Source organism: Homarus americanus, unplaced genomic scaffold (assembly GCF_018991925.1).
Source record: "Homarus americanus isolate GMGI-L3 unplaced genomic scaffold, GMGI_Hamer_2.0 scaffold20930, whole genome shotgun sequence".
NCBI classification, from domain to species: domain Eukaryota; kingdom Metazoa; phylum Arthropoda; class Malacostraca; order Decapoda; family Nephropidae; genus Homarus; species Homarus americanus.
The window spans coordinates 10,701,904-10,715,522 of NW_024748502.1; the positions used below are offsets into that span (position 1 = coordinate 10,701,904).

The following is a 13,619-nucleotide window of genomic DNA, read 5'->3' on the forward strand; positions in this document are numbered from 1 at the left end:
TCATGTAATGTAGCTATATATAAATATGTTCAAGGATTGAAATAAAATATTTTTGTATTATCTGTTTAGTTATTTCACCAACAATGTTTCCAGGTGAGGTACCAATATTGCACATAAAAACCGGGTTATAATTTCCATGAAACATCACTTTACATTAATTATTACCATAGTTTTGGGTCATGATCTATCATTCTGGAGGCAATTTTGGCAACATCTGAGTTCCTCAAACCACTTTACCTGAAGAAAACCTGAGACATATTTTTTTTTCGCCTTTTTTCCGTAAAAACATGATTTTCCACTAGATAACAACATTTCTAAGGAATATAAATGTCATATATGGAAAAACCAAGTTTTTTCATTATAGAAAATCAATAAAAAAGCTCAAAACAGCACTTTCATTTTTTGGTGACTTAATGACACTTTCCGGGAACAACCTTGAAATCGGATGGCGCGGTCAAAGGGTTAAACATACCGAAGCATTCAACATGAATTTGAGTAATGGCATGTACAAACTGGACAATTTTGTAATTAAGAAGATTTGTAACCAGGTGAGAAGGTTGGGTCACCTAACCCTCTGACCTGACTACCAACCGTTGCGGTGCTATTTAAAGATTAGTAGGGTCATTACCTAATACCTGACCATTGTGGACCTGGTCTCACCCTCCTCTGTATATATACACCTTGTTTTGTACTTCTCTTTAGTCTGTACTCACCCCTGAAGATGCGACTTACACGAAAGCGCTTGGGAACTTCGTGTTTTCTTCTTTCCTTGTGGTTGTCAGCATATACCTAGATCACGCGCACCTACAGTGATTTACTTGCATAGGTATATATATATATATACACACACACACACACACACACACACACACACACACACACACACACACACACACACACACACACACCTCCCTCTCACACCTCCCTCTCACTTTACGCGGTTAATGTAACCCGCAGGGTCCCGCGGAAAGTGAGGAACGTGTAAAGTAAATAACATAACATATGGGATTAATTGAAATAGAGTCCGGGCCGACCCCCAAACTCCACTTTTTGACGACACACAACTATGTTGTATTAAAAATTTTATCTTAACTTTATGATGGCATGCACAAACAAGAAATATAGAAGAGGTTAGGTAAGGAAAAACAAAGGTTAAGTTAGGAAAAATAAAGGTTAGGTTAGGAAAACTAAAAGTTAGGTTGAACACTTACGTTAGTAGAAGAGATGGGTCGGCATACGGGGATGGAGGCTGGTTCCGAGGCAGAGGGCAGATTAATGGCCCTCAGGTGAATCACCATTACTAGGTGAATCACCATCACTGTCACTTACAGTTGTCAGGGCTTCCCTGACAAATCCCTCAGTCATCTTCACTGTCACTATCACTGGCTTGGGCTGGCTGTGGTGGGTTGCGGGCGAAGAAATCTGTTATGCTTTGCTGACGGCTGGTGTTGATGTTGTCGTGATACACCTTGATGTAGGGCTCCATAGTCTGCAACAGCTGGGTAGTGAAGATTTCATACCTGTTTGCGTCAGGGTCGTCGGAAAGGAGGAGCTTGGCTTTCTCGATACACTCGATGGCACCCCTTACATTACTATGGGATAAGCGGTGTTCTTCTTGGGATGACGCACCACCTGCCTCTTCACTGACGTCGTCATCATCATGTACTATCTCCTCGGTAGTCACATCACGATCCCTTATCACCTCCAGGATGTCGTCGTTGGTGGTCTCGGAGAAGCCTGCAACTGTAACACTCTGCGCAGCTTCTCTGGCAAGGTCCACTGTTACTGCAACAGTCTGAACCTCACCAGTCACAGATTGACTCCTCTTCTCACCTGGTATGCCATGCAACACATGTCTCCATGCGTGACGAATTGTAGCAATAGACAGCTGATCCCATGACTCCACCAAGAAGTCCACAGCTTTCTTGATGTTAAATACTCTCCAGAATTGTTTGAACAGTATTTTTTGCTGTGCCAACTGTTGATCCTCATCTTCTTCGCTCTTGCTATCGGTGGTGGTGTCACTCAAGTTACGCAACTCTTCCCTGGTGTTGGTGTAGTCGTTCAGCAGCTGGAACTTTTTTGTTGAGAATGCAGCTTTTACATTGCAGATTAACTCTTGGTCCATGGACTGTAATATAGACGTAGTGTTGGGAGGAAGGAAGACCACTTTTACGTTGGAGTGACGATCTAACAGTAGGGGCGAGTGTCTTGGTGCGTTGTCCAGCAGCAACAAAATATTGAATGGCACATTCTGTCGCTCACAGAATTTCTTTACATCGGGAACAAAACAGTCATCAAACCAGGAGAGGGACAGTGTAGAGAACATCCATGCCTTACGTGCGGTCAGCCAGTGGACATTTAGCTTGGTCATGTCCATGGTTTTGTAGGCGTGCGGCTTGCGTGCTGTGTGGATCACCGATAACTTGAGCTTACAGGTACCGGAGGCACTGGTGGTAAACAGGACGGTGATGCGTTTCTTCTGCATCTTCCGGCCCTGAATCTTGCTGGCATTCTCTACAACGAAGGACTTGGAAGGTAGCTTTTTCCAGAAAAGACCAGATTCGTCCATGTTAAACACCTGGTGGTCATTGTACTTTCCTTCCTCCATAATCTCGCGTAAAAACGGAGGAAATTCCCTAGCCGCAGCACGGTCAGCACTCGCTTCTTCACCACCAATGTTTATATTGGTGATCTTGTTCCGGATCTTAAACCTCTGTAACCACCCAGAGGAAGCATTAAAGGGTTTGGGCTCTGTAATTCCCATCTTTTGTGCCACTGCAATGTACAGTTCACTTGCGTACTCCTTAACAGAGCGCGTGTCGACCGCCATGTTCCGTCGCGCCTGACGCACCAAGTACCTCACAAGTAATTTTTCTGTCTTGAGAAGCACCTGGCTGTGAAAATACTTGATCATAGAAGCACCTGTAGACTTTGTGATCTTCATGTGCTCCTTTATCTTGGCTGCATCCTTCTTTATTGTTCGAATCGTAGATTCATTCACACCATGCTGGCGCGCCAAATCCCTGCCTTGTTCCTTTCTCCAACTCTTGGATGATGGTATACTTCACCTCGTAGCTTAAGGAATGTCGTGTCTTCTTTGGCTTAGTGCCGCTGGGTCCAGGTAAGGAAAGGTTTCTCTCTGGGGGTGGTGGTCCGGCGGAAGCCATTTTACAGAACAATGGATACACGTTTACACGGTCTGGCCTGGAGGGATGAAACTGCCGCGGCTAGGTGAAGCGTCGTCTTTCCTCCCTCCCTCCCTCCCCTGGGTGGACACGTCATAATACTTTAAGCCAATTACAGCTAGCAGCAGAGGAGGGTAGAGATGCATGGCCAATCACAGTCCGATACGTCATATGACGTCAGTGATAACGCAACAAAGACACACACTGCGCAACCTTACCGCGCCGCTTGCCCAGGCGGAGGGAGGAGGGAGGGATGGAGGGAGGAGGAGGGAGAGGCGAGAGCACAGGCAGGCAGGCGGGTGGCGGGTGGGGCGAATCTAAAAATAGCGTCACGCCGGACACACTCCGCGTAATGGGGTTCACGCACCGCGTAATGTGAGCACGTTAGGTTCTGGCAGGGCACCGCGTAAACGTGGAAACGCGGAATGTGGGACCGCGTAAAGTGAGGGTTGACTGTATGTATATATATGCTGATAACCACAAGGAAAGAAGAAAACACAGTTGCTCCTCGACTTACGACTGGATGAGGGACCCAAATCCAGGTCGTAAGTCGAATTGGTCGTAAGTCGAAAATGCGAAGATAATACATAGAACTCTCTCACTTTTAAGCTTGCCAGCTATTTTAAAGGGAATTACAAACAAATATTTTGTCAGTACACAGCGCAATCACTAACGTCGGGACTCGAAAATACGTAATTTGATAAAATTTTGGTCCGACTTGGGCGGTCGTATGTTTGGGTGGTCGTAAGTCGAGGAGTAGCTGTATAATCAGTATGAAATTTTATAATGTCTACATAGACTGTGTATCTGTGCTTACTATATATGGTACGATTCTTGTAATTTTTAGTTTATGCATTGGTTATCTACATGAAAATAGAAGAGTGCACATAAAGCACACTGAATGATAGACAGTAACAACCACATATTAAAGAACTTCAAAGATTATAATGTCCTGCCAGTTCTTAATTCACCATTATATTTTGTGTAAATCATTATTTTTATTCTGCTAATACAGTAGTTGTCTTGGGGATATAACATAGGTCTTTGTATGTGCAATAGCTTTACAACATTTTACCCTAATTTAATCAAACTTAGTACATATAATTTTTTGAAGCCCCTGGAGAAGATAGTACAGTACAGTACAGTACAGAATTTCTGCTAATCTATGCCATCTTTGAGAGAGGTGCACCCCTTAGAAAACTAGAAAACTTTGCTTGTTTTATGATGGGGTATCATTCATGCATGCATGGTTCTGTAGACATCCCTCTTATTTATATTTAAACAGTGCTTGATGTTTTAGTTGACACCTCTAGCATATTATCTTCTTTCCAGGAACGACTTGAGCGTCTCCATAACGAGTTCAATGGGCAAGTTAATAATCTACAGAGTGAACTGACTGATATAAAAGATATTAAAGAAGACCTTACACGTTATATCAGGGAGCTAGAGCAAGCCAACGATGATTTAGAACGAGCTAAAAGGTAATTAGTTATTGTTGTTGTTGAGAACTGTTTAGTCTTTTATTAAGACTGAACTTGGGTACAAAGAGTTGTCTTGCCAGAGCCAAATTACAATACAGTAATTGTGCCAGGTCATGGCCCCAGTTCTCACCAAATATAGATTCAGTGGATCTATCTATGATTGATCAATTGGGGTACAGTCTAATATACTGCAACCAAACCTAACCTGATTAGGATTTTGGACCAATAATATTGGATAGACTGACTTAGGCCTCTGAGGATTGGGGCCCATCTGTTACTTCCTCAAATAGTGTACTGTACTAGAATTTTAACATTATATAGAAGAACCCTAAAGGACAATTTTTAAGTAACCAAATTACTCTTTGTCTGTAGACAGATAGTTTTTTTATTCTTAGATGTTACATTGTTGAGAATTTGCTGTAAAATTACGTTTCCAATTTTTGCAAGAAAAGTTGAAAATAACATGTACCTGTAGTGTGGATGTTTGTAATGGTATGTAACCTTGATTTGAAAATACTCCCTCTTTGTGACAATGATGGTGATCCACCATGCTCCTGATCCTGTGGAAGCTATGTCGTCATGAGGGCATTACGCAGGGTATGTCGGCCTTCGGATGTAATGATTAAGGCGTGAGGTCCACACTCGACCTCACTTTGGACGGTTTCTTCACCACCAGGCCAATAGGAGGGTACCAAGCTGTCAGGTAGTCCACACCTTAGCAAACAAGTCATCCATTTGTGCTTTGGTTTCCTTTCGCCAGCTGTAAGGGATGTTGCGGGAAATTGTTACGGTGAAAGGACGAGCATCATCGGTAAGTTGGATAAGCATGGAGCCTCCATCATCTGCAATGCACCAAAGATCATCGGGAAGGCTGCAACTAAAGCGGCAGCGTGTTCTTGCTGTGACAACATGGGGTCATGTTCGTGTGGCCACCCGGACTGCCGGGTAGGCGGTGACACCCAACTCACTCTGGAAGGTTCATGGCTGCTTTGAGGTGCAGTCAACTCCCTCTGCTTAACTGGCTGCATCTGAACTGAGAAATCCTCTGACAGAATGCCAAGGGCAATGTAGTCAAACCAGCTAAGCAGGGCTCCCTTTACATCCTTGATGACTGATACTACTGTCTTTGTACTGTATATTTGTCTCCCAGCTCCAGGTGTGACCAGAAGGTTCCTAAACATGTGAGTGGATGGCGATTATCAGAGACATCAATGATGCAATCTGTTCCACTGGGTGTACATACCCCTTAAATTGTGGTACCATGCATCGAATTCCCTTAGTGAAGCATAAGACAATAAGTGCAGCACCAATGGTAAACATGGCCTGTGGTGGCACACCACTGCTGGTGGTGGTGGCACCACTTGTGGTTGCTACACTGTTGTCACTTGGCACTTGCCGTGAATCCACCATCCTTTCCAGGATTTGGTTCAAGCGCTCCTCCCTGTGGTATGATTCTTGCTTAGCCATCTCTGTCAGCTTCACCAGGAGTGCCATCAGTTGTTCCAGTTGGTTCTCCATCTGGATCACGTTGGAAGCCCTGCAGTAAATGAACAATGGATCCAACGCACTGCACCATGTTCTTTTATTGCTTAGAGTTTAAGGCTCAAGAAAACACAGGCTTGACAGGTACATTTATTTGGAAGGCCCCTACAATAGTGCAGTGGGATTCCAATTGCAAGTACACGGTAACACATGAACAGGAAATCCCAAGCCACATCACCCATACCCAACCTCTCAGATAAACAACTGACAACCAACTATCTTTCACACCATCAGAGAGCAGCACTCATGTGTACACTCATTCACACCACAAGAAGGCTGACTCACTGGTAGCAAGAGGAAAGGGGATGTGGCTACAGATGAGTCTAACTTGGGACCCGGGGCAGACCCTTCCTTTGGCACCCCCCCTCCCCCCTCCCCTGAGAAGAATAATTTTAAAAATTAAATACTCAGAAAATTTTTATGTTTACAAGTAAAATTTCAAGTGGATTACAGTACTGTAGTAAGCAAATTGGAAATATGAAAGCTACAGGACATTAAAAATTCAGCAAACAGGTAATACTGTATGGCATTGATATAACAAAAACGCATCTTCAACCACACAGAAAACATCACTGGTAAGAATTTTAAAAAAGGTAACAGAAAATCCAGTCTCAAGGATCAGCAGATTCTTCAAAGATGAATAGGAAAAAACATAACCTCCCGCGTAAAATGAGAGGTGGGTGTACTGTATTGAGAAATTTGAGGATTATGCCATAAGAAAAGTAAACGAGACATATGAAAGGTTTGTCTTTAACGGTAAAAACTAGGTTGAAGGTGAAACTTTTGAGCACTTCTACTTATGCTTATTGTGACAGCTGCTTGCCGTCAATGGTCGGGGATCATATTGTCTTGGGTATTAGAGACTCAAGTTTGCAAAATGAACTGCTTAAAGTGTGAGACTACTCACTGGAGAAATGTATCGACATATGTAAAGCAGCTGAAAATACAGCAGCTCAGAACAGAATGATAAGACCAGACACAGTAAATAAAACAGGAGAACAGATTTTATAAGGAGAAGAATGACAGGAGGAAAGTGTTATATGAGAAGCCTAAGAAAGACTGCAAGTTTTGTGGTTATAAACATGTTCTCATAAAAGAGAAATGCCCTGCATATGGCAAAAAGTGTGTATCATCTGGTCTCAGGAATCATTTTGCTAATGTGTGTAAATCACAGAAAAGTCAGTGTAGTCAAAATAGAGAGGTAAAGAATAAGAGAAGGCATAAGATCTATAATGTGTGTGACACATCTGAGTCTGGATCTTCCTCAACAAAGCCAGCTACTGACTTTATTTATTCAGTGTTCTCTAAACCAAGAACACATGACAACAATCACAAGGAAGCTTAGTGTATGATTGTGATAGGGAGTAAAGAGATAGGCTTTCAGATTGACACTGGTTCTACTGTGAATACTCTACCCCTCAGTTTTGTCAAACATGTCAAATCTACAAATAGAGGCCTTAAGACCTGGAACCAAGGCAGTTAGGTTCCACTTGGTATATGCACTAGGAATTTGTACAACCCTCTAACTGGTCAGAAGTTTCCTATTGATTTCATTGTCTTTAGAGAGAATCTTACACCAATTTTAGGGATGAATGCTAGTCAATAAATGGGGCTGGTGGAAGTAAAGGAGGGTAACATTGAGTAAGTGTACAATATCAAACTAGAAGATGAGTATTTGGATGTGATGAAGAGCACTCTAGGAACCCTCCCTGGTGTACAGCCCATCAAAGTTGACCCAAATATTAAACCTGTAATTATGCCTGACAGACGCATGCCCAAAATCCATGAATCCTAACTAAAGGCAGAACTAGAGAGACTATAATAGTTAAGCTGGGTGTAATTGTACCTGTAGATGAACCAACCTATTGGGTGAGTCAAGTTGTTGTGAGTCAAAAAGGATGGGAAAATCAGAGTTTGCAAAGACCCAAGAGAGCTGAATAAGGCCCTTCAGACGGAACATTATACACTTCCTATTCTTTACAACACCCTTCATGAATTGGGCCAGTCTAGAGTATTCTCAAAAGTCGACTTGGCATATGGCTATTGGCATGTGAGGCTCGATACTACTTCTAGTTACTTGACCACATTCTAAACATGTCATGGTAGATTTTGGGCTTAATGTATCCTCAGAAATTTTTCAGAAGCGATTACTTAAGGCACTAGCAGGTTTGAAGGGAGTTGTCTACATTGCTGATGATGTCATAATACATGGGGCCGATACAATGGAACACAATGCAAACCTAGAAAATTTTCTCAAATGTTGTAGAGAGAAAAATATCCAGCTTAACAAAGACAAGATTGAGTTGCGGAGTGACTCTTTAACGTTCATGGGACATCAAATAATCAAAGAGGGTCTTCAACCTGATCCTGAAAAAGTTAGTCATTAAGGATTCCCAACTCCAGAATCCAAAACTAGCCTCCGGTCATTCTTAGACCTGGTTAATTATATGTCCAGATTCCTACCTAATGTGTTTGGTGTCTTACACACCCTTTACAATATGTTTAAAATTTATGTACCCTGGTGCTGGTCCAGTGCACAAGAGCAGGTTTTTCAGAAATTTAAAGGCATGATAGCTGATAAATCTCTGCTGGTGTTCTATGACCCTAATAAATGAGTTAACGCTTGAGAGGATGCTAGTGAAATGGTCTTGGCTCAGTGCTTCTGCAGGAAGGAAAACCTGTTACTTTCGCAAGTAAGTCTCTAAGTGATGTAGAGAGGAACTATGCACTAATAGAAAAAGAAATGTTTCCAGTAGTTTATGGTCTGGAGAAATTTCATCATTACACATAAGGTCACTTTGTTAATGTAATTACAGATCACAAACCTCTTGTTAATGTTGAGACAAGCTTCTGCCTCGTCTTCCCAAAAGTTTACCAGCAATGCTAATGAGAACTCAAGGGTACCACTATAAATTATGCCACAAATCAGGCAAAGACATCCCCATGGCTGATGCCTTATCTAGAGCCCCGGTAGATGAACCTTGGGAAATCATACTGTCGATTCATAACTTGACTGACACTCCTTTCAACCAGGCAGGCTGTGTGAAGTTAGAGAAGCCACTGAGAAAGTTGAAATACTGAGTCAACTGAAGGTAGTTGTTTTGAAAGGTTGGCCAGTGAACAAAAGTGGTGTTCTTGTGAGTGTGTCACCTTACTTTGGTTACAGAGATGAGATAACTGTTCAAGATGGTGTGTTGTTACAGGGAGAGAGGGTTATAATTCCCAGTACAGTGGGGTATGCTATAATGAATCTAATTGGTTCTAGAACCTTGTTCGTTATAGCATTCGTTCGTTTTAGGATTAATCCATTCCAGTCCCCCAAATACAACCACATAACACTGAAAAATATAATATAAAATTGTAAAAAAGTGCATAAATATGCATCTAAACCCCTGAAATAAAGAATATCATTAATACTTGTAATGAAAAACAATAATTTAGTGAAAAAAAAAAAAAAAAAAAATACTGTTCGTTGTAGGAGTTTCGTTCGTTATAGCATTCTCAATTTTATAGGTAAAACCGTTCGTTATACGAATATTCGTAGTAGAATCCGTTCATTATAGCATACCCCACTCTACACATAGAGGTGAAATTAAATGCAAAATATATGCGAGCCATTCAGGAATAAACTCATGTTTGAGACGTGCCAGGGAGCTGATTTTCTGTCCCGGCATGTCTTCTGAGATCAGGCATTACGTAGAATCATGTGACAGTTGTGCTTTTTCAGCTAGCAGAAAAGCCCCGGAGCCACTATACATGCATGACGTAGAGACTATTTAGTTACCATAAACTATTTTGGTCAGTTTATTGAGGTTGACTATTTACCTGTGTCTGACTCTGAAACTGTTGTTTACAAACTTAAGTCATTTTGCTCATCATGGCATACTTGCAACTCTGATCAATGATAATGGACCACAGTTCACATCGCAACACTTCCAGCAGTTTACCCGAGCTTGGAACATCTCCCATAAGATGTCAAGTCCAGTCAATAGTAAGGCTAATGGAGCCGCCGAAGCAGCTGTGAAGACTGTGAAGGGAATGATGAAGTGGTGCTTGAAGTCAAAAGAAGACATGTACCTAGGACTTCTGAACATCTGAAACACCCCACAAGAGGGACTGAACACGAGTCCTACACATCGACTAATGGAGAGGACGATGAAGACGCTGGTGCCCACAAATGATACCTTACTGAAGCCCAAACAATGTTCTCTGGATGAAGAGAGATGGCTAATGTAGAACAAGAAGAGTACTGTGGCAGAGAGACACCAGGGCCATAAATTGTTGAGACCACTTTCAGTTGGAGAGGCGGTCAGGATGCAACCCATTGACAACAAGATGCAAGAGTGGAAAGGGGCTACAGTCACCAAGAAGATCAAAGGCAGAACCTATGAAGTCGAGACGGAAGAAGGTAAAAAGTACAGAAGGAATCGGCAGCTTATACGACCCACAAGAGTTAGCAGAGAAGACATTAATCCTGCCATAGACAATAAACCTCAAAGAAGCCTTGAACCTAAAATCCAGGAGGAGCTTGAGGGGAAACCAGTAGGGTCTGAACAAGGTGCAACTCCCATAGCAGAACAGTCTCAAGTAGAAGGAAAATACAGGACTAGAACTGGACTTGAGGTGACTGCCACTAGGAGACAAGACCTGTAGCTCGACTATATCAGTAGTATTTATCTACCTGCTCTTAGTGACTCTGAGGTCTGATCTGAAAGCTCTAACTATGTAGGTTCTGTAAATTATATACTTAGCATTAAGTATTGTATTGTTGTGAGTGTGTTTATGTAATAATCTACAAAATAACTACCTATGTTACTTGAAGATGCCTTGATTTTAACCTTAAGGATGTACATTAATACTGATGTTATGAAGTATAGAACATTTGATTTTCTATTTTTTTATTATCTTGCATTTCTATTTGTATTTTTTCTTTTTCTTTATTTGAAGCCAGTACATTCTTTACTTTGAGGGGAAGGATGTTACGTGATGTTAGTTTAAATGAAGTGCGCTGTGCATGCCGATGTTCTTTTGTTATTGTTTAGAGAGAGAGAGAGAGGCACATGGCCAATGAGTAAACAGGACTCCTCTCTCCATGTATTATTATTACCCTACAATTATCACTCACATGCCTGCTCGACACATAACACTGATGGTAAAGAAAAATTGAGACGGATAGCACAAGGCCAACGTATGTATGTATATACGCACAGGTGTAAATTTCATTTTTCTACACAAGAATATGAAAGTAACACTTCTTACTTTTCATATTTTTTTAATTAATGCTTATGAATGTAGAACAAAAACTCTATTCACCAGTGGTGGTAAAGTCGAAAACATAAGGACAGCCTATGTTGTGAGTTTTTACTCAGATGACAAAGTTCCCAAGTCATGAGGTTCTCTATCTGAAGCTGTAGGTTCAACTCTGGCTGAAGCTGTGTCTTCCCTAAAGATACCATAGCTGTTGCTGAATCTGAAGCTGTTGCTGAACCTGTAGTTATTGCTGAAGCAGTTGCAGATGCTGAATTTGATGGTGTAGCTGAACCTGAAGTTGATGGTGTAGCCTTACCTAAAGTTGAAGGTGTAGCTGAAGTTGATGGTTTACACCTTGGAATGATAAACTGTTTAAAGAACCTTGCACAGCTGCTTTCATTTTCTCATCGTTAATCTTTATTTAAGGGTGATATTGTGTTTTTCACATCCCTGTTAATTTTAATGCTTCGTTCTGTTAATGGATTCATTTCAGAAAATATATTAAATGATTGCTCCATGTAAGTAAATGCTTCTGCCAAACGCTTAGTTGTAAATTTGAGAGAAGGTGAGGTAGGGGTAATCTGTTGGTGTGTTTGTGTTCCAATCATACTCTTGTTGAAGTTGCATCAGTTCTTCATTTGTTACAGCTTCTCTGGCACTTTTTAATAACTCCTGAACATTCTCTTCAACTGAGCTTTTTCTTAAATTTTTTTTATTCATTCTTATGGATAGTTTTCACGGTTGATTCCGCCATTCCCAAAGTGCGTGAAATATCCACTGACCTTTAACCTTTTTTGTATCATTAACATCTAGTTTCTTGGCTAAGCTTTTACACATTCTTTTAGCTTTTAAACCAGCACTCCCATCACTTGCTCTGTTGCTCATGTTGAAAAGGGACACAAACATGCCATAAAAAACCTGAGAAAGTTTTTCTCCTGTTCCTGTTCAGATGTCTGAAAACAAAATGACCGCTAAGCTGCTACTGTTTATGTACCACTCACCAGCCCGGCAACATCAGTGTGCAAGGCGTGTTTTATATATATATATATATATATATATATATATATATATATATATATATATATATATATATATATATATATATATATATATATATATATATATATATACATACACCTAGACCCCGACTTACGACTACGTGGACTTACGACCGTCGGGACTTACGACCGCCTCAGATATAGATAAAAAAAAAAAAATGACACGCATTTTCTATACCGAAACGTTTCCAGTTAATGTAGTCTCCATGTATAATTAGAAAATTATGGGGGCCCCATGTGCATTCAGCTGACTACATTAAAGGTTAAGTGCTCAGTCACACTGTATCCATTCCTTATTATTTATTACTTTCACTGTACTGTATCCATTCATCATTATTCATTACTTTTACTGTACTGTATTTCATTGTAGATTTTTTATTAAAATTTTTTTTTTTTTTTTTATCTATGTCGGACTTACGACCTGGATTTGGGTCCCTAGCCCCGTCGTAAGTCGGGGTCTAGGTGTACTGTATTACATATTGGGATTTAGTTCATATTTATATGAAAATTTTGTTTTATTTTATTTTTAACTATATTTTCATTGTAAATACGAATTAAATAACAGTGTAAATTGAATCGGGTCCTAAATTAACTAGGGTTTAAAATATGAATCATCGTTATTCGAAGCTTTCCTGTGTATTACTATAAAATATTTTCTTTTCTTTTTTTTTCCCAGAGCAACAGTAACTTCATTAGAAGACTTTGAGTCTCGGCTAAATTTAGCTATAGAGCGCAATGCCTTCTTGGAGTCAGAGCTGGATGAAAAGGAGGATCTGAAAGTGACTGTACAGCGACTGAAGGATGAAGCAAGAGGTAAGGATCTTGTTAGAGTTGTTCACTAGGTGATGATTGGAAAGAGATTTTTGCAGCCTTTATTTACTTGAGAGATGGCAATATTTTTTGTGAGATCCTGAAGGATTATTGCATCAGGATACATATATAGTACTGAACAAAACACTGTACAGAAATATTGGCACTGTTTCAACCACTGAAGTTGTTTATGTAGTCTGTAAAGTGCTGTACTGGGGCCGCATATTCCAAAACATTTAAGGGACTGTATCTCTTTGTTTACCCCGTAACTGGACTTATAGTCTCTGATC

The 13,619-nt window shown here is 40.7% G+C and overlaps 1 protein-coding gene across 1 annotated transcript; it reads left to right on the forward strand.

The window, feature by feature from the left end:
* Window positions 1-3,961: 3,961 nt before the first annotated feature.
* On the forward strand, window positions 3,962-13,376 carry LOC121880303 (nuclear distribution protein nudE-like 1-A). Its single transcript, XM_042387459.1, has 3 exons — window positions 3,962-4,013; window positions 4,474-4,669; window positions 13,196-13,376. The coding sequence occupies exons 1-3, from the start codon at window positions 3,962-3,964 to the stop codon at window positions 13,359-13,361; spliced, it is 414 nt and encodes a 137-aa protein (XP_042243393.1). The 3' UTR covers window positions 13,362-13,376.
* Window positions 13,377-13,619: the final 243 nt, after the last annotated feature.

Excerpts from the sequence above, each read along its gene's own strand:
- LOC121880303 (XM_042387459.1), top strand. The coding sequence starts at position 3,962 with ATGAAATTTTATAATGTCTACATAGACTGTGTATCTGTGCTTACTATA. Across the intron at positions 4,014-4,473 it reads ATCTGTGCTTACTATATATG|TGCTTGATGTTTTAGTTGAC; the intron begins GTACGATTCTTG and ends ATATTTAAACAG. Across the intron at positions 4,670-13,195 it reads GATTTAGAACGAGCTAAAAG|AGCAACAGTAACTTCATTAG; the intron begins GTAATTAGTTAT and ends TTTTTTTCCCAG.